At 36.2% G+C, this 22,819-nt stretch overlaps 1 protein-coding gene across 2 annotated transcripts in view; it reads right to left on the bottom strand.

Annotated features, from left to right (window-relative positions):
- Positions 1-18,640, bottom strand: part of LOC117330805 (glucose-6-phosphate 1-dehydrogenase-like) — a 44,597-nt gene extending 25,957 nt beyond the window's left edge. The window contains exons 1-7 of one of the 2 annotated variants that reach the window (XM_033889301.1): positions 18,495-18,640; positions 12,187-12,224; positions 7,644-7,752; positions 3,263-3,471; positions 2,353-2,514; positions 1,098-1,223; positions 547-640 (exon numbers count right to left, since the gene is read on the bottom strand). In XM_033889301.1, the coding sequence (XP_033745192.1) occupies positions 547-640; positions 1,098-1,223; positions 2,353-2,514; positions 3,263-3,471; positions 7,644-7,752; positions 12,187-12,224; positions 18,495-18,596 (840 nt within the window). In that variant the 5' untranslated portion in view covers positions 18,597-18,640. The remainder of the gene's footprint in view (positions 1-546; positions 641-1,097; positions 1,224-2,352; positions 2,515-3,262; positions 3,472-7,643; positions 7,753-12,186; positions 12,225-18,494) is intronic. The other variant, XM_033889302.1, reaches the window with a different exon arrangement.
- Positions 18,641-22,819: the final 4,179 nt, after the last annotated feature.

Here is a 22,819-nt window from a genome sequence, read left to right as displayed (position 1 = left end):
CGTGACCTAGATTAGTATGACGGGTGTCGTTGAGGTAGTCAAAGACACATGTACATTACCTTTCGGAATACCTGGTCTTTTCTCCTCTTTTGTTCTATTTATTCTGATTAAGAATTACTATCTCATTTGCATTTCATATTCTCTTTGTTATTTTACCTTCTAGTTTTTTACCTTAGGCCTCCTGCTGAAGTTAATGATTTATAAATAGATTTGAAAATTTTCTTGTGATATCTTAATCCGATATAAAACACACACTTTTCAAAATTCGTCTTTGAAGTTTGTCACAGGACAAACAATATCTGTCAAATTCTTCAGACTTGAAGAAAATACTAAGTTATTGGCAAAAAAATTTCTAAAAAAATTGACACCTTTCCCTTGACAACAAGCACCTTGAACTGCCAAAGTTATTCTTTAAAATCTTCACTTTTAGATAAATAAAATTTGTCTATCTATCACAAATCTAATCCTGTGAATGTCTATTATTCAACTTTCAAAGCAGTTTTCATTGAAGATTCACAAACACACACACGCCAGCACATTTGTTACCTTCTCATTTCGGATATCTTCTGCTCCAGTTGATGGTGGCTTCTCCATGGCAACCAGAGTTAAAATCTGTAACAGGTGATTCTGCATAACATCCCTGTAAACAGAATATTCACATTTTTATCTCCTTCACAACACCATGGTGTTCTGTACCCTTGAACTTCTACTATAAGCATATGACAAGGCACTAAATTTGATGACCTATAAGGCACCAACTTGACCTTGACCTTTCACCTTGCTTTCATCATGGTGCATACAGTTTCTTGTCACATTACCAACATCTTTAACCACCCTTGACCATCAAATCAAAAAATGTCAAAAATTCAAACAGAAGTTTACGAAAGCCTAAGATGGGATATTTGCAAGCATTGATGGGGACTTGAATAACTTTTAAGTGAGGAAAAGAAACTGACTGGAATCAAGTCAGAACTGTTCAATTTCAAAATGAAAGACTCAGTAACATCTTGACTTCAGCTTGTACATGGAAGGATTTTTTTAACATAATCTTGAAGGTAAAGGCAAGAAATAACTTTTATTCATCAATATTTAATTACCTGATGATTCCAAACTCGTCAAAGTAGCCGCCCCGTCCCTGAGTTCCAAAAGGCTCCTTAAAACTGATGACCACAGAGGCGATATTGTCCCGGTTCCAGATAGGACTGAACATCTTATTCGCAAATCTGTTCAATCAAAAAACAGCATCATCAATTAGGTACCCAGGAAATAACAGAGGATTCAGTGTTAAAGTTGAATACAATCCTGTTGTATTGATGAATTATATGCAATGAAAGTTTCAGACAAAAGTGAAAACAATTTAAAATTCTTCAATGGAAGCACTGTAAATCATGTTCAAGACCTCATATCTAAAATTGGGTCTCGGTTCTATTATAGTTTTAAAATGAAAGTTTACTTTGTTTACACCAATAAAAAAACAAGTTTGAACTTATATTAATCACTTTTGTTGCGCAGATGGAAGTATGGATGGGGTCTCAATATTTTAGGAAACTTTCCAGTGCACTAGAGAACCCATGTGGTCAAGCAGGTAACCCCATGAGGCAAATTATAACCATCACACTCCCCATGGAATACTCTACCCAACTTAGCACCCTAGGTAGTCATATACCCACTTTAGCACCACAGGCAGTCCTGTGCCCAAGTTAGCACCCATAGGAAGTCCTGTACCCACATTAGAACCCTAAGAAGTCCTGTACCCACCTTAGTACCCCAAGGGAGTCCTGTACCCATCTATGCACCCCTAGGGAGTCCTGTACCCACCTTAGTACCCCAAGGGAGTCCTGAACCCATCTACGCACCCCTAGGGAGTCCTGTACCCACCTTAGTACCCCAAGGGAGTCCTGTACCCATCTACGCACCCCCAGGGAGTCCTGTACCCACCTTAGCATCTTAGAGAGTCCTGTACCCATCTACTTACCCCCAGGGAGTCCTGTACCCACCTACACACCCCCAGGGAGTCCTGTACCCACCTACACACCCCCAGGGAGTCCTGTACCCATCTCACACCCCCAGGGAGTCCTGTACCCATCTCACACCCAAATAAGGAGTCATGTACCCATCTACGCACCCCCAGGGAGTCCTGTACCCACCTACACACCCCCAGCGAGTCCTGTTCCCTCTTTAGCATCCCCAGGGAGTCCTGTACCCACCTTAGAACCCTAAGGAGTCCTGTACCCACCTTAGAACCCTAAGGAGTCCTGTACCCACCTTAGAACCCTAAGGAGTCCTGTACCCACCTTAGAACCCTAAGGAGTCCTGTTCCCACCTTAGACCCCTAAGGAGTCCTGTACCCACCTTAGCACCATGAGATTCTGTACCATCTCCTTGCCCAGGTAGTGGTCGATTCTGTACATCTCTTCCTCCTTAAATAAAGCACTGAGGTGTTCTGACAGACTGTTGGAGCTGTCAAGGTCCTTACCAAATGGCTTCTCTATGACAACACGGGTCCAGCAATCACTGCAAACACATCCACATAACCGGTAATTATCGTTATAAAATTGTCTTCTTTAGGATTCCTATCATCTAACTAATACATCTTTAGAATTACACTTTCATTGCCCAAATACAAGAAATTTGTTCAAATTATGACCTCTTGAATGCATAACAACAAAAGACCCAAAGTGCCTGTATCATCAATGACAACAAATCCTTGTACAAACGACACACAAGATATTACTGAAGTTGACCAAACTTATTATCATTATAATCTCCTCCATAAGTTTATGTATAAAGGAATTAGTACCGATATCAATTTACTTTTACTCCTGATGGTCAATGTCATTTCTTCTAACACATGTGCACCAAGTCATTTACACTATCAATCTATATTGCAGATTTATCACATTGCGAATTCTTCTTGAACTTTAAAAGAAATTATCAAAGCTTCCAATTTGTTCTCTGTGACCGACAGATTTTCAACGCACAAAAATTACATTTCTTGCATAACATTCAAGGTACAGAAAGTTTTTCCATACACATAGTATGTATTCAGGGATTTTCCTTCAATTTTTCAACTGGGTCCAGGGTCAATTGAATTGGGAATTTTCACAAGATTTTTTAAGGTGAATGGGTCCATTTAAGGGACCTGTTTCTATTGTAGAAAAATCCCTGGTATTTATTTATATCAACTAAAACAGACATGTTTTTTGTAAGGAAATATCATAAATTTCATGCATTAACATAATATTCCTATAGTGATACTTACTCTTTTGCCATGCAGATAGCCTTAATATTGCGTGTCACGGACTCGTAGACGGACGGAGGTAGGGCCAGATAAAAGATCCGGTTGGCATTGGTCTTTTGATCCAGGGCCTTGTTAAGGACAGAGAAGCTTGCTGCCTTTTCATAATCTCCAGCGATATATTCATTGACTTTAAAAAATGCTGCTAGTTTGTCTTTTTCACTGTCCTGGACCTGAAATTTATACAAGTTCAATGAAATATTACAGTTTCAATATAACTACTAGAGTGACACTTTCTTAAGATAAACCTGTCTATAAAGGACATCCAAAGGTCAGATAAAAAGTGTCCTTTATAGACAGGTGTCATTTATACAGAGGTTAATTATATAGTAAATTGGAAGGAGTGGGTCTGATGAGTCTGTCCGTTATAGACAAGTATCCTTTATATAGAGGTTAATTATATAGTAAATTGGAAGGAGTTGGTCTGATGAGTATGTCCTTTATAGACAGGTGTCCTTTATACAGAGGTTAATTATGTAGTAAGTTGGAAGGAGTGGGTCTGATGAGTCTGTCCGTTATAGACAAGTATCCTTTATATAGAGGTTAATTATATAGTAAATTGGAAGGAGTTGGTCTGATGAGTCTGTCCTTTATAGACAAGTGTCCTTTATAGACAAGTGTCCTTTATACAGAGGTTAATTATATAGTAAATTGCTAGGAGTGGGTCTGATGAGTCTGTCCTTTATAGACAGGTGTCCTTTATAACAGGTTTGACTGTATTTTTAAATAAGTGTTTTTGTTAGTTTGGGAGGAGAACCAACTGCCAGATTTTGATGGGAAAATTGACTAATTGCGAATATCAAATGTTAACTTGTAAATGTAAATTTTAGTTTACGATGAGTTATAAATAGAGGTTACACAATGAGTGGTTGTTGGATATGGAATTTATTTCACACGAGTAAGTTATTTTTTTAAAGTTACAAAAAACACGAGCTTTAGTGAAATAAATTCCATATCCAACAATTTCGAGTCGTGTGACCTGTTTCTACCACAATAATATTGGCTTGAATCAAAGGGAAACGTGGCCAAGTATAATTTCGCGTATGCAAATAAAGTGTACTGGTGACGTCCGGGACCCGGTGATGTGACGTAATTAGATTATTGATGACGTCAATAACAATTGCAGCTTGGGTCAAAGTTCACCGTGTTAGCCAATCAAAATGCATACAGAGTTTATACCACGTGTGGTATAAACAGATTGTTAATCAACAGCTGTAATGATTAACTGATGGTCTGAGAGTTGAATAACACAGGGTATTGTGGTAGAAAACAAGTTATATAACTTTTAATAATCGTGCTTGTTGGCCTAGATAGGAAGAGCGTTAGGAGTCTTACTGTGGGAGGAAACCAGAGTACCAGGGGAAAACCCACCACTGTCCACATTTGATCAGGTAATCAAACCCCTGGCCATCTAAGTGAAAGGCATTAAGTGTGTTACCACTGTGCCATCCTACATGCCAATCAAATTCTCAGGATTTAACTGTAGTTTGGAGCTCACACATGTGCTTATATTCTATATGGTATTAAATGAAAATGGGGCACATTACAAGTATTACCTAAAACAAATGTCAAAAAAGAAAAGGCCTTTACAGTATGTCTGTAATATTTTGAAGATGCACAATATCTCTTGGAATTAAAAATTCCCAACAGGTATGAGTACCAGACATGTTTTACATACATGATAAACCCACCATCACTATTACAGAGGCTTATATGGCAGCTTCTAAATTCCAGTTGTAATGAATTTCCCTTTAAATGAAATATCAAGCTTATAACACGGTAATGTATGGACGATTATTCGTTTATAATACTGGTTGAAGTTCTTCATTACCAGCTTTGTGTAATCACACGTTTAAACCAACATATCGTGGCTGGTGGCATTTAAACTTATACAAACCAACTGCACACTCGTCCCCATGTACCCTTTTAAATCCCTTTGCTAAAAATTTTCCTGTGACTGATTTTTTCAAGTGTCCTCATGATCGGCCCTTAAAAGTATTTAATATAACATCACTGCATTCACAAAGGAGACAAACCTTCAGATGAGTTTTACATTGCAAGACGAAGACAAAATTTTGAATATTATTATTGGTATCACTGCATGAATTCAATTTTGATGAGGAAGAAGAGTGTTTAAGTTAAAATACTTTCTTCAGTATGCGATCCTTTGTTTACCTCATTTCCTATCATTTATGCCTCATATGATATTGCTTAATTTTACAGTTTGGTTTGGTTTGTTTTTGTTTAACGTCCTATTAGCCAGGGTCATTTAAGGACGTGCCAGGTTTTGGAGGTGGAGAAAAGCCGGAGTACCCGGAGAAAAACCACCGGCCTACGGTCAGTACCTGGCAACTGCCCCACGTAGGTTTCGAACTCGCAACCCAGTGGTGGAGGGATAGTGATAAAGTGTCGGGACACCTTAACCACTCGGCCACCGCGTAATTTTACAGAATTTTTTACAGAATATATCCCTTCTACTCGATACATAATTACTGAATTTTACAGAATATATCCCTTCTACTCATACATAATTACCATCCAATTCCAAACCAAATCTTTCTAATACTTAAAACACTCCACAGAAACCACACTGCTCTATCAGTCTGTGTTTCGTAAAGAGAAATTTATCCTATTCCAGCAAATTGAAAATACATATCCTTGAAATGTTTGTTCTGAAAGAAATATAACTAGTTTCTCTGCTTCCAAAAATCAGACAAGATTCTACTTTATCAAGTCTGTGATCAACTCCATGATTTACTTTAAAATTTATTTTCCTGTATTTTAAAACTTTCCCACGGTTCAGGTTCCACTGAAATGTAATGTACCCAGAACAAGTACTTCAATGGTAACTACAGTATCAATCATGATTCATTTCTTAAATTCTACGGATAACACTTTAACATTTTGTCTGGATTTTGTCACTCAAAACATATATAGATGCATCAAAAATTTGAAACAATATAAAATGCTTTCACATTTTGTGTAACACTAAAACATTATGTAACCTGTTTACGTCTGCTATTATGGACTCTCATGCAGGTTTCCTGTTCAATTATCACCTATTTGCTAGCATAGAAATACATATGTCCCACAAATTGTGCAACACTTGAAATGTTGCAATTATATCACGTGAAGGGCAACTCAGTAATTTTCGCATTAGATTCGTTTTACTGTGCAATATAAATGTTGCATATCATCATCAGCCAAGTTGGACCAAAAATGCAACATTCTGAAAATTTATTGACAGAGAAAAAAACTTTATCCCTTTCACCCCTGCTGACCATATTGGACTTCAGTTGATGAATGATGGCAGATCTCGAGTTCACGAAAGTTTCTTAGGGTTGAAAGGGTAAATTGATAGTCGAGTGATTATGAATGACAGGGGAACACTACATTGTCCTATAAACTACAGTCGAATCTGTATTAAGCGACCACTCAAGGGAAGTTGAAAAGCGGTCTCTTAATGGAGAGTGGTCTCTTAATAGAGATGGTATCTTAAATTTAATAAATGTTCATAAGCTTTTTATTCGCTTTATAAATTGGCAATAATGATTTATAATATATATGAAAAATGAACCACCACTTTGAATAAAACAAAACAATTTTTCTTTTTTGTGGATTTTTTTTTTTAATAATTATTACTGTGATAATTTTTCATCACTATATGTATTTTTTGAAATTCTTTCAGCATAGCAAAATACATCGATTTAACATGAGAAATATATTTCATTGGTTAATTAGATTACTTTCAAATTATTTATATGTTTTTTTTTTAATTCCTGAAATCTTGGTCCGGATTTCCGCTCCGATTATTATTTATGTTCCTGCATTTCCTACTTTAAAAACGGCGACTTTTTCACTGGCAAATATCTGTTTTAATGTCTCAAAAAAGATAACAAATCACGATTTAACAGTAAGTTATCTGTTTATGCATTCCTTCATTGTTATATTTCGCATGCAAATTGATATATCGTATATAAAACGTCTGAAAATCGTCAGAATTCCAGACGGTCACTTCGCCTCATCTCCCGTCCTTTTGCACGAAAAGTAAAACTACTTGGGTGTTATTAAGGCGAAAAATGGTTATGTAAGGCATTTTGGAGACTTCTGGTCGCTTATTGGAGAGTTATTTTTATCACGGGAACGAAAAATTGTGGTCGCTGGTCGCGTAAACAGAGGGTCGCTTAATAGAGTTAAAATATATAGCGAAAACGCTCGGGAGGAATTGAAATGGTCGCTTAGAACAGAGGGTCGCTAAATAGAGATGGTCGTTTGGACAGATTCGACTGTATCCACAATGATGAAAACAGGCTCTGAACCATAATGCTAAATGACGAGTTTTTACCTTCATGTAGGGAAGAGATCTTTTCTGTACTTCGTCCATGTTGATTTTGCTACGAGCATAGCCAATGAAGGAGGTATTCGGGGGCAGCAGTCCATCTCTGTATAGCCACCTGAAACATGAATGGAAGAAAGCGTTGACCAGAATGGGACTTTGTTGTACCCAAAACGTCCTAGATGGTCACCAATTCAATGCCATCCTGTTCCCTTTATATATTTCAAATATAAATTTGTACTCAACACAAACAAAATTTGATTGAGTTCACTTGGTGTTACTCAAAACTTAAGGTAATGCCCTGTTTTATGTCCTATCATTATAAAGGAGAGAGTGAGTCCCTCTTCTTTCTAACCTCATTCAATTCTGATTCAATGTCAGCCCAGTAACATTTCTTTAAGTAATTGTTAACTGCAATGATGAAAGTGCTGGTTGTCATTGGTTGGCTTTTCAGTTTGTGTTAAGTATATAATGCATATGATCGGGTGGGGTATCCTGCTGGGTCACTGTTTTCAGCAGTATGCTTCAGTTAGGTAGCAGGCTATCACAAGGAGACAAACACGAACGTACCACAGCCTCCCAAAAGACATACCCATTCAACCCATTCAGGCAGCTTGCACACAGGGGAGGCTGCAGCTGGGCTTATATGAACTCAGCTGTGGATAATATGTCTAACAATGCAAAATCAAACAAACCAAAGACAGCAGTTATTATTTTCTTAATACCCTTGAAACTCTCGTACATATCTGTAAAACAATTACTATAATCAAGTGTGCGATAGTTGATGTCTTCTCATTCCTAGTTGCAACTGCAAGATCTTGAGATTTCTTGCCCCCTCCCCCAACAAACAAAGGACCCCCCCCCCCCCAGGGCTTTTTCTCACTGGTTTGGGATGGGGCCTTTTTGTCTCATTTTAGGGAAGAAAATTGGGTGAATTGGGAAAGGTTTTTTCAGGAGTAAGCTGCAAATTAAAATATAAAATAATTTCAATTGGGAATGGGGCCCATTATCGGTCCTGAAAATCCCCCCCCCCTGAAGTTTTTAATAAATTCTGTCTACAACTTGAGAATTAAGTATCAAAATTTGATCCTTTTTACATTAACTTTTAAATAAATGAGTCATGTAATGATAGCTGATAGTGTAAAAACATGACAAAAATGTGAATGTGTTGATCCTGGCTAATACTTAACGTTTTACATGGCTGGCCGATTACAGCTTATAAACCTGGTATATATAGCTGTATCTGGACTAAAAGGTAAGATGGGAAAATACGTTAAATGCATGACTTTATATATTTGTATCAAAATCAGTAACCCCTTATAGAAAGAGATTATCAATGACTGATGTCACTGTTCCGTGAAACCTAATTTACATCGACCTCGATCCATTGACTTCTTATTTCTGTTACTCAGAGCCACACTCGGTTCCGCATATCTAAAGCCACTGTCAAATTTTCTCAGGTTCTAAAAGATTTTTTTAAAGATTAAAAATAATCCATATTAACAAATATCAACTATCAATGTTGTAAAAGGTACAATTTGTATATTGCTCATGCAGTGTGCAGTGATTTTTTTGGCATGGATTTGGGGCCGAATACAGGCCCCTTCCCGTAAAGAAATTTTGCTGTATTTTCCCAATTTTTAGTTCATATTTTCCCAATCAGTAATTGTAAGTTTCCTTATACGTTAATAAATATGAAGAAATGTTGATCATAATACATTTTACATAATGTTGTCACATTCCAATGCTATAATTGATTGATCATAGCTATACTATGCATATTCAAAATGATATCAAATCATTGACTTGATGATTATTTTTGAAGGAAGAAAGTACATTTTTTGCCGAAATTAAAAAGATATGGCTATATTTTTCCAATGGAAAAGGTACAGGCCCCTGTATAATTACGGTAAGAAAGTCACTGGTGTGTGGTGCAATTATTTGTTCAAAGACTTATATAATTACCGGCCAAAGATTTAAAAAATTTCTCTGTATCATTTCGGAACAATGAAAGCATATCCAGTCAATTAAAACACACTTTATGTTTCAGTGTACGCTAACCCAATTAAGTATCTCTAAAAACACATCCATGCTATTACATCAAACACATTGATTTGACATTTAAAATGAAATTATGTGATAAATAATATATATAGTGAACAACGGACAGTGAAGGGCACAATATAAGAGTATTTGCAGAGATTTTATAAACTTCCTTGAGTTACAATCTAATATTGTAAATACTGTGACCCCCTTTGACACTGTAGATGCTGTAAAGCCTACAAACTTGTAATTACTTCGCTCTAAGTGACGGCCAGTATAGACGACATATTGATCTCCAGCTCCAAGCTGTCCTTAATGAAATATCTATCACTCCCGAGCTCCTAACCAGCCAAAATATATAGATCTATTAAGTTTTTGTATACCGTTCAACAGAGAAAACTCCAACCAATACCAGTCATTTAAATGTTGCCCATTGTATTGAATTAAGTCCACAACTCGCTTATTGATTTGTAGTTAATTGTTAATATTTTCACCATGACAGAAAATTGTAGCGCAGTAATGTAAACAATAAATCGAGATTAATTTCCCCACAATTAATTTTAAACAAATACTGAAGCCTGCAGATTGCATATTGCCAGAGAAATAGATTACTATAACAAGATCTCCGAGAGTCCCAGAGACTTCAACTATGTGTGTGTTGCGTCCTCAGCTTGTGTTGTAAGCTCAGAAGATCAGGTTAAGTGACATGTCCTGGGAAAGCTTCTGTTTATGGTTGATCATAAACCGTGAAAATACCAACAAGTTTAGTTGAAACATTAGACGATTTGTAAATATGGGGGACCCAGGAAAGTTTGTACCATATAGCCTGCAACCATGAAAGAAAATACTCACAAACAGTTTATATACATGTGTGGGGTTGCAGGGAAATCTTTAGATAGACATGGAGATTGTGTGCCATCGATTTTATAGATAGCGTATACGTAATGGCCTATTAATGATACCGCAGACCGAATCAGAATAAATTCTGTACTTTATAAGGAACACTATTTGTTTCTCAATTCAAAAGACATGTAAACGTTAAAATTGATTTTTGAAATGCTTGGAAATGTCTTCCTTACAATAAAAACCAAGTCGTATGAATATCTGTTTTAATAAATGAATGTTAAACAATGTTTATATGTCTCTGAACAAAAATTCTACTCTAGATAGTAGATATATGTTTTACTGTGTGTCGGGTCATCAAGAGTAGGGCAGTTGTCTTTACTGAGGCAGCCATCAATCATAAATATCTACCTATAAAGTAGATCAATGTCTCACTTTCACGTGGCCTTGTCTCCATTCTGTATAAATCTGACCTGGTTCTGTAAGTCTGACCTGCTTCTGTAAGTCTGACTGGTTCTGTTATTCAACGAGTGTGACAGTCATCATAACGGCTACTTATGTATTCATGCATGATGTCAAGACAATAAGATATGTTTGTACATCAGATATACACATATATACTTCGGTAAACTAGTCAATGTTTTGTATAAGATGTAAATGTTCCTATAACAGCAAGTGATTTACATGTTCCTGGAAGAAGAAATAATATGAACTTGACTTTCGCATCCAGAAACATATCCTAAACTCACCCAATGGTATACAGTGTATTGAACTTGAATTATTTTTTTTAATTTTCTGTACTGATGGAAAATTTTTATCAACTAACTACTAATTCAAAAGTTAAGTTATGGACTTCATTGAACTGTATATAATGTTTTTAACAATGCAAAGATACTGAATTAACAAAATTTTCTTTTATACAGAAGTGATGACCTACACATACTTTCTCTTTGAAATTTGTGTCCAGAAACATATGAAATCTTAGTTAAAGTTTAAAAAAAATCAAAATTTTAATTTAACGCTGTTTGCATGTTTGCTGGGTTAACTGCCCTGTGAACAGCCAGGGTCATTTTGAGGCAGGGTCTACTTGTAGTAGTTGGTGACTTCCTCACTAAACAACATACCGCAGGCCCGCATGCCATCCAGAGAAATTAGGGTAAAGTGTCTTGCCCAAGGACACAACCACAACAACACAGACAGACCCGTTTCTCAGCTTTCCGAGAAACACAAACCGACACGGGTATGGATCATCGAACCATGCACCTTGGATTTTCACCTAAGGTTATAACAAGGCCAATGTTCTAACCAACTGCGCTATTGAAATCCTGATGAGCAATTCCCCACAGATTTTGCATGCAAAACATCAGCACTCATAATTACTAAAAGATTGAATGACAAAACTTTGCAAATCTTCATGAAGAGACGTATTCAAACAAAGGATATATCATCAGATCGGTATCAATGAAGAGACTGGGTACAGTGTTGATCATCGATAAAAAATCTTAATAGAAAATTGAAATTACAACAACTGACCAAGGTTAACATTGAGATTGATGGATTAGAATTCATTTTCTCCCCATTCACTCCGCGACTCTCCACCAATAACACAACAATAACCAAATAAATATAATTACATACAGAATCTTTATACCACACAATCACTCACCATAATGTGGGGTAGATCTTCTTTTTAGCCAGGTCTCCCTAAAACAGAAAGGATAAAAATGGTACATAAATATATCAACAGTTTCTCTAAATTTTTATTTCATAATTTTGAAAAATTTTACAATGTTTCAACGTTAACCAGAGTTCCCAAAAATATAACCAAATTTGTCAAGTGGTCATGTCATTTGCGAATCAGTCCAATAGGATGGTACAATGTATATACTAACTTTTAGATTATTTTTATTTTTAATTTCATGTCATAAAAAGGTGCAGGAACTGTTTGAGAGTCTGCTGTAGAGCTAAAATGTTAAGACTACCCATGGCCAGGTAATAACAGAATTTGTTCCATGGACACTCCCGACAGGGATATCTTGACCCAAGTGTAAGAGTTGGATTGGCTAGTCAAACTCTTACACGAGGGTTGAGATATCCCTGTCCATGGAACAAATTCTATTATCTATTTTTATCACATGCTAATTACCAATAAACAAATTCCATTTGAAATGGACAAATGTGTAATTAGCCTCCCAAAACAAATCCCTATTCACAATAATTCCATGACATCATGGAAACAATACATTGTTATGAGGTCATTCCAAGTGATAGCTGTTTTCCCCACCCTGATAATAGCAGGTCTATCAATCACATGATCACATTCAATAAAATATGGGGGAAATACACAAATATGACCTTGACTTCTGAACTAATGACCTTGATCTTTGTCAAAGTTTACTTTTTGTTTGATTCTTTTGATCCGATTAACTTGACAATTGGTTATACTACTTGCTTGATTTCATCAAACTTTCATCATTATTTCACTGCAATTAGATATCTAATAATTACCAATCATTTGATAATTTAAAACATTTCACCTTGACCTTTACTCAACAACATTGCAAAAAAAGTTCCTAATACATATTTGAATCACAGAATGGTCAGTCTGGATAAATCTCTGGAAATTGAAGTGCTAATGGGCATGGACAGACTACAACTGATAAAATAGGGTATACCTGTATTGAGATGCATATATGCATGTACTTTGAAATAAACTAAACAAAGCTTATTACAAATCTTTGAAAGCTGATATATGTGTTTTTGATGTAAGTGAATAATTGAATACTTTCTGTAAGAATGAAGATAAATCATTGGATGCATTCCTTGTTTATGAAGTAGACTTAAAACAGACACTTTGCAACAGCATGAAAGCCTAGCTATTTTTCTTTTTTGCACTATACAAATACATACCACTTTATAATATATCTATCAAAATTTCCCCATAGTGGTAATTATACTAAGTAATCTGAAACAAGTTTTGCTGATACATGTAAGTATACATGAACCACTTAAGAAAGAATTTCAGGGCATGTTATATTATATATACCCGGTAATCCGATTAGGATACATGTTTACATTATATATCTATGTGTATACATATATATATAATATATATGTGTATATTTTATCTTTTATGTACACTAAGTTGACAGTAAACTTTTAATCATCTTTTCATTTAAATTTGAAACAGGTAACTAAAAGATTTATGGGTATAAGATCCAATGCAAAGAATTTGACATCCAAAGTCTAGATACTAATCAATATAAATCGTAAATTTGTTGACAAAACCGACAGTATTTATTCTGGAATATGCTGATCATGAAGACCTATAATCTGTTATTCCTTAAATGTAGCTTGGCCTATCATGTTAATTATATACGATAAACCTCCAGTTTGTTCGAACAAAATTTAATAAATATTGTCGATCCTGTCCGAACTGTTCAAAATTAAAGGTTGAGAAATTCACCTAAGTTCAAACTATCCGAGTCTACATCATCAAAATAACGAAAGTTCAAACTATCTGAGTTGACATCATGGTGGACTGTCAAGCCTGCTGGGTATACATACAGTTACTGTTTGTTTTCAGAAGAAAGGTAGAACTTTTAAACTAACCTATATTATATAACACTGTCGGCAATATAAATAATTCAACAAAGTCGTCTGAGAAATTAAAATGTCTCTCTTTTCTATATTCCTAACAAAGAATTGAAATTTCTTATAATTACTTCATAACACTTTTATTTGGAGCTGTGTTCCCGCTTATCCAATACGGTATTGACAACTCCTGCCTTATGCAATGTGTCAGCATTAATATTTCAGGAGTGGGATGAACTGTTCCCCCGCTGTCAGTATACTGGGATGGGTGAGGTGTCCCACTGGGTCTCTTTGGCAGTATACTTCAGTGAGATAGCACTATAAATTCGGCATCAGTTCTACGGTATCATAAGGAGACAAACATACTGCAGCCTCCCAATACACGCACATAAATCACACATACAGGGGAGGCCGTATAAAGTTTACTTTTCACAAAAACAGCACTATTGAAATCAAATCTGGAAATTTATACTGAATCTTGATTTTTCATCACTTCAAATCAATATCTGGAGCTTAAACATATCAAAAAGTAATTCTTCTACAGAATTTAGATGCATTTTTGTAAATGTACAAATATGACAAGCAACATCAAGAAAAATATCCTTAATTTGGAATGAACATTTGCGTACAAACGGTCAAGTTAATGACCAGGTATTGATATTTCTGTTACTGTGTATAACTTTGGTAACAAAATTGTGATTTTACAGGTTGGTTTTGTGATGTGAAACACATTTCAGTAGCCAGCTATATTTGAGCCTGTTATAAATCAAGATGTACAAGGCTAACCCGTGTCGAACATGTAAACATCCCCACAACCTTTCTGACGGCCATGTTACTAGGTAAGAAGAACATATCACATATACTGTATCATAAAACTTATGACATATCTCCATCCGCTACTGAACAACGTGTTTGCCCAGTTAAAGAAAAAGTCGTGAAGTCAAGAGTATGTATACCTTGCCAAATGAATGGATTACATAATTAATTAATGGTCACGCCTGGTCACGAGACCGTTGTCCGGCTTTGATCCGGTTTTAGGAGACAATCTGTGTAATCTACTTACAGTAACTGTAGTATACAGAACCTGGACAAAGGTAGATGTAAAATTATGTTGTTTTTACCAATGTAATCGTGCGAACACTTTCATCAGATGTCTGTATATCAAAAGTTTTCACATTACTTGAATAAAAGTACTGCTAAAGAATGAATTGATTTATTTTAACAGAAGATTTTGCAAAAACCACTACTGATCCTTTTAATGTACTGATGTTTCAAATGTGCATTTAAACTGGTAGAATTGCCCATTGTTCCCTGGATAGCAGTCAGTAGTTAAAATATAGGTTGATTATATATAATTATTTGATTTGACTATGATGAAATTTATTCTGAAACTAATACGCTGTATATGTTTCCAGTTAAATGGTAAATTTCTTCTAATGTACCATATGTGACGTTCCAAGGGAGCCAATAAAAAAGGTCACATATGACAGGTGGTCTCTTAATCCAGGTTCAGGTAACTATATATAGTAAATAACATTGGGAGGGGAGAATATGGTCACATAAGAGAGGGAGTCATTTAATTCAGGTGGTCTCTAAGGCAGGTTTGATGTCCATATAGCAAATCTCTTCTGATGTACATATATACCATAACTAAAGTAAATAAATCACATAACTAAAGCAAATAAATCATAAATCACTAGATATTATCAAGACATAATTTTCTTGAATTTCTTCGGATGTTTCATACACTAGTTTAAAACCAGAGGTACCAGTACCCTAAAACCAGTCAGATGTGTTATGGAGAATGTTCTGGTGATTGACAAGAAAAGGTTTTGTTTGTTTTGTTGAAGGTACTATTAAAAGCCAGGATCATTTAAGGATGTGCCAGGTTTTGGAGGTGGAGGAAAGCCGGAGTACCTGGAGAAAAACCACCGGCCTACAGTCAGTACCTGGCAACTGCCCCACGTAGGTTTCAAAATCACAGCCCAGAGGCGGAGGGCTAGTGATAAAGTGTCGGGACACCTTAATCACTCGGCCATAGTGGCCCCTTACACAAGAGAAGGCCAGGACACCATCTATAAAACTTAATGGATATATTTAATAATAGAATTATTTTCTTCTATACTTCCTTTGCTTTTGAATCTTCTTCGGGGAACAATGTTACATAAATATCTAATTGATGACCTTCACTTTTCTTGCCAAATGTTGAACTTTAGTAATTATTTTGGAAAGGGCTTTAATAATGTTGTTATAACTTGTGCTCAGATTCATACCAATATAAAAAAAATATATATGCTTATAAATGTATGTGAGAAGTTGTGAAATTTTTGTTGTTGTCAATTGTTTTTCCAAGGGTGTTTTTTACTGCCTAATATAAGTCCCAAAACTGATGTGTACCTGTATACGTACATGTATAGAATGTCACTGTTACAATATCACATTATGATCAGCATATAACCCGTGGGCCCCTTGTACACTTGTTGTTGAAATGCACTGAAGTGTGAACAGGGAGATTCTCAGTGGTACAGAAAGCTCATATATACACAAACACCTTACTTTTACTCCTTAACTTAGTGGCTATAAGGCAACACGAAAATATAGACAATTGATCCACACCATGCATCTCGTGATCATATTGAGTTTGTAATAAAACTTCTGATTTCAGTGTATAATGGTTTCACAGCAGGAAAGCGAAGATCTCAATAACTAAAATGTATCACCGGTAACTAGCATATGAAAAAAAAAATCCAAGAACATACGATAAGTGTTTTTACCTATCACTTGTTTAACTAAACCATATGTTTAGAAATCAGAAAATTAGGTCAAAGGCCAAAATATGGTTCAGAATACATGTGACTTACATCTGAAACATGACACAATGAGTTTGACTACAAGGTTTGGTTTGTTTTATTTTGTTTAACGTCCTATTAACAGCCAGGGTCATTTAAGGACGTGCCAGGTTTTGGAGGTGGAGGAAAGCCAGAGTGCCAGGAGAAAAACCACCGGCCTACGGTCAGGTACCTGGCAACTGCCCCATGGCCATGTAGGTTTCGAACTCGCAACCCAGAGGTGGAGGGCTAGTGTTAGAGTGTGTCAGGACACCTTAACCACTCGGCCACTGCGGTCAAAGGTCAAAATGTAGGTCATGCCTGCTTTTGATACATGACCAGAGGTGTATAACATTACCTGAAAATTTTGCACTATACCTAACCCAATTAAAAAGAGCTTATTATAAACGATTTTACCAGACTAGCCCTGATCAAAATCAAACTATAGCATCACTTGCACTTTCCCATTTCTTTACCATTGATTCTATACCAGTGAATGCTATATGTTTTCCATGACGAAAATAATTAATTATTCATTATTCAGTATTTAATACATACATCCTTGTCATTAAAAAGAGAGCTACCAATGGTGATTATTCAGTACTTTTGTTTTGTCAGGTTTTAGTTTGATTAGAATAGCTGATAAAAAATGTGACAAAAACTATCTGTACATGAAGTTTGGCTTGTGTGTGAATATTTATATGCAAACTTAAAGTGGAGTGTATAGGTCACCTAGCTTATAATTTCAAGCTCAGGCTAGTTAGAATTTCCCTTTAGCCTATTGGTAGGATGTTTGTCTTGAGAGAGAAAGGTCGCCAGTTCGAAGCCCATCACAAACTTGGTATTTTTCATTACTGCTTTTCTACATATAAACTCATATAACTAATAAATTAATTGATATAGAAGAAATTAATCTGTACTGTGCAAGAAGTTTACACACATACATAATAATTTACAAGATGGCACAATTAATATACCAGATAAATATACCGACAAGAAAAATGCATGTCCGACTGAAAGACCTCACCTGTTAACCCACACCAGGATATGACTAACAAAACGAGATAACAGTTGACATTCCATACCATAAAATGATGTCAACAAAAATTAAGTACTTTTAAGTTAAAATCATAGAAAATCTTTAGCACTTTCGTTCTAAATATGGTTATAAATTAAAAGTTTAATAATTTTTATAATGAAAGTTCATTATCCTGGAACAATTTTATAAGGGTAAGAAATTGCTGTGTCACAGTCACTGTGTTTTTTATACGAAGTTCTCCGTGCGTGCTCAAAGTATACCTGAACTTGTAACAAGATGAATATTCAGCAAATAGCAATTTAAAATTCCATTAAGTGTTATTATTTTGCCATGAATGTTATTAAATATGTGTAAATTAACGACGAAAATTCGAGAAAAACTCCGGATCTATTTGACATCCTGGTTTCTCACCACTCGTCAAAGTGAAAATGTAAACAAATCTGCATGCAGCATGTACAATACACTAATGCATGAAAGCCCGTGAAAAATAAACTGTCAGATATATTCACTTACCGATGCTCCCATGACGACAAATACATGTGATTTCGTTGACCCTTCATAGTCGAGAGATTCCCTTAAGAGGGACAGCATATCAACCTTGTTCGGTGAGGCCATGTTCCCTGTTCACCGGAGCTTCGGCGAGTGCTGGGTAGAAATCATTACACGAAATCCAGTAGTTCCGGGTCATGCGCATCATAAACTGGGCTGTTCCATTTGCTCACCTGTCCACGGATGTTATATTATGTAACGGTAAACCGATTAACAGAGCTCCTGGAGAGCTACTGGACTTGTGGACTGAAGTGTAGACGAAATTAAGATTTAACATCCTGAATTGTATTAAAGAAAAAAATGCTTCGCTAAATTTTAAAATTGTTGATTGCTTTCTTAGTGCGCGAAAAACGACACCTCTAACAGATATAATTTTGTCTATACAAGTGAATATTATATGCAGACCTTATGAAATAAAATAATCTCATTAACGGAGATATTTGTTTAAAGTGAATATGTTATAATTGCACAAGCTAAAACTTATTTAAGATTTCATTTTGAAGCACGTCTTTTTTTCCGCCGAGTGATGCGGGCACGTGCATGGCCCTATCATAACTAGGATTTTTTTTAAAGTGTCTAGTGAAAGTATAAGTGACAAAATCCATGCAGTCATTCTTTATACCCCCTCCATCAACAGAGGGCTGCATTTGGGCAGGTGTAACAGTTCAAATTTAGAGTCAAACATTTTATTTCTTTTCAACATAATTGTTCTATATTTCATATTAGCATTCTATAATTCTAAACGTTAAGCCTTTATAAATTATTCATAAAGTCAGGTAATAAATATACATCTGTATGCTAAGTGCATTTATCAAACTTTTTTTTTTTTTACAGTTTATTGAATACAAATATGAAATATTAACCATAAAAAGTACACATGTACGTATGTCGAACATAAATATTATTTTGCTGAATATCATATACCATAAAACTCCTTCGAAAAATGACGAATGATACTTTCAAGGTAAACTACTCATTTCTTGCACAAGACCTGAGTATGTATATTGTGGGGACTCTGCCTTTCATTTTTCTGACTGGACTTTTGAACTCGAGGATGGACGCTTCATAGATCACTCTGGATAAATCTGAAGATTTCATCAATCTGATTAAAATGACTACTCCACTATAGTCGACTCATAACAGATTTTTAAAAGGCCGATAAAACATTAATCTAAATAAAATAAGATGTTCACTATCCACTCCGTAAACTCCGTATGAACATGGATGGTCATACGGAGTGGATAGTGAACATCTTATTTTATTTCAATTAATGTTTCATCGGCCTTTTAAAAATCTGTTATGAGTCGACTATAGTTGAGTAGTTGGCCCCAGCATCAGAAATGTTCGGATTAATTTGGATTGATCATCTGTAGGAATATATATCACATATGATATTGGGTAGTTAGCATGAGATAAAGCATTTCATTGAATTAAATGAAACATTTTGTTTTTCATATTGTAAATATTAATGAAGACATTGTTTTAACTAACATAAAAGGAGTCTTCATGAAGAAGAAAACAGTTAATGGAGGAAATGTCTGATGGGAAGGTTTGGATAATGTTTTGTTAATATAAGGGTTCTCATAAATAAGATTTCGAACAATACTAGCATATATATGAATATTAACGGCATTCAGTTAATATCACGAACCTTGATTTTTTTTTTCTTCAGAAGTCATTCTGAGCTATCAGAGTTACTTCCCTTCCTTTGAATCGGTCGATACAATTATACTGGTTTCTTGAGACCTTTTCTTCTTATTTTTCATGGAATCAAAGGCAATATTACCGATACTCTATCATCCAAAAGCACGTGAACTAACGTCCTGTAGAAACTTGGTTGATATACGGGTAGACAAGATTTTGTTCTAATGACGCTGTTCAAAATTAGATCAAGGCCGATTATATAGGTACTTTAAAATTAATTTTGACAAATGGTTTTCGGGAATAGTTTCTCAGCATATGTGTTTCACATATGACGGTAATAATTAATATAATATGGAAATTGCAAAAAAACAACAAAAAACAAATTAAAAAAAATTAAAAAAAATTAAAAAAAACAACAACAAAAACAAAAAAAAACAACAACAACAAAACAACAATGTATATACAGTGTATATAGAGTTTTATTTGACCCAAAATGGTTTTACATATATGAATATCAAACAATTATAGGATATGAGTCCTAAGGCCATGTATGGTTCTATCGTCAAATGTAGGAATCATATCCGCTTGATTGACAGTAAATTAGACATTTATCATTATTCTATTATCTATTATATTTTATGAATAGGGGTTATTGTGACAACACACTTTTATAACGTCTACATTCCAAGTCCTGTTAACATATTCTTAAGCTTAAAACACCGACACCCAACTTTAGGCTTATGGAGAAGTCGAGAGATTTCCGCTGGGTGTGAATATCAAGGTTGGTATGATCGGATCTTGGTCCGAAATGATAGAACAAGCCGAGCAAACTAAGGAACTTTATAATATGTCTAAAAATCTACATAATACGCAATGGTTTAATCAATTTAAGGTTTCTTTGATCAATGAATTCATCAAATATTATTTGAAACTCAACAATTTACGGGTATCACTGGAAAAGTACTGTTTTACATACAATTACAGCTTCGTTCATATATAGTTGGAAAACATTGTTTCCAATTCTAAAGGGATCAACTACAGACTTTATAAGGAAGATTTACATTTAGAAATTAAAATATTTAGATGTCCCTCTGTGACTAGATCTCTCTCCGTGACAAGATCTCCCTCTGTGACTAGATCTCTCTCCTTGACTAGATCTCTCTCCGTGTCTAGATCTCCCCCCGTGACAAGATCTCCCTCCGTGACTAGATATCTCCGTCACTAATCTCTCTCCGTGACAAGATCTCCCTCTGTGACTAGATCTCTCTCCGTGGCAAGATCTCCTTCCGTGTCTAGATCTCCCCCGTGACTAGATCTCTCTCCTTGACTAGATCTGTCTCCGTGACTAGATCTCCCTCCGTGACTAGATCTCCCTCCGTGACTAGATCTCTCTCCGTGACTAGATCTCTCCGCCACTAGATCTCTCTCCGTCACTAGATCTCTCTCCGTCACTAGATCTCTCTCCGTGACTAGATCTCCCTCCGTGACTAGATCTCCCTCCGTGACTAGATCTGTCTCCGTGACTAGATCTCCCTCCGTGACTAGATCTCTCTCCTTGACTAGATCTGTCTCCGTGACTAGATCTCCCTCCGTGACTAGATCTGTCTCCGTGACTAGATCTCCCTCCGTGACTAGATCTCTCTCCTTGACTAGATCTCTCTCCTTGACTAGATCTCCCGCCGTGACTAGATCTCCCTCCGTGACAAGATCTCTCTCCGTGACTAGATATATCTCCGTTACTAGATCTCTCTCCGTGACTAGATCTCCCGCCGTGACTAGATCTCTCTCCGTGACTAGATCTCTCTCCGTGACTAGATATATCTCCGTTACTAGATCTCTCTCCGTGACTAGATCTCCCTCCGTGACTAGATCTCTCTCCTTGACTAGATCTGTCTCCGTGACTAGATCTCTCTCCTTGACTAGATCTGTCTCCGTGACTAGATCTCCCTCCGTGACTAGATCTCCCTCCGTGACTAGATCTCTCTCCTTGACTAGATCTCTCTCCGTGATTAGATCTCTCTCCGTGACTAGATCTCCCCCGTGACTAGATCTCTCTCCGTGACTAGATCTCCCTCCGTGACTAGATCTCCCTCCGTGACTAGATCTCTCTCCTTGACTAGATCTCCCGCCGTGACTAGATCTCTCTCCGTGACTAGATCTCCCGCCGTGACTAGATCTCCCTCCGTGACTAGATCTCTCTCCGTGACTAGATATATCTCCGTTACTAGATCTCTCTCCGTGACTAGATCTCCCGCCGTGACTAGATCTCTCTCCGTGACTAGATCTCTCTCCGTGACTAGATATATCTCCGTTACTAGATCTCTCTCCGTGACTAGATCTCCCTCCGTGACTAGATCTCTCTCCTTGACTAGATCTGTCTCCGTGACTAGATCTCTCTCCTTGACTAGATCTGTCTCCGTGACTAGATCTCCCTCCGTGACTAGATCTCCCTCCGTGACTAGATCTCTCTCCTTGACTAGATCTCTCTCCGTGATTATATCTCCCTCCGTGACTAGATCTCTCTCCTTGACTAGATCTCCCGCCGTGACTAGATCTCTCTCCATGACTAGATCTCTCTCCTTGACTAGATCTCCCTCCGTGACTAGGTCTCTCTCCGTGACTAGATCTCTCTCCGTGACTAGATC

This window comes from Pecten maximus, chromosome 7 (genome assembly GCF_902652985.1).
Source record: "Pecten maximus chromosome 7, xPecMax1.1, whole genome shotgun sequence".
In the NCBI taxonomy this organism is placed as follows: Eukaryota; Metazoa; Mollusca; class Bivalvia; order Pectinida; family Pectinidae; genus Pecten; species Pecten maximus.
The sequence above is the reverse complement of the archived record's forward strand: the minus strand, read 5'-3'. Positions and strand labels throughout refer to the sequence as shown.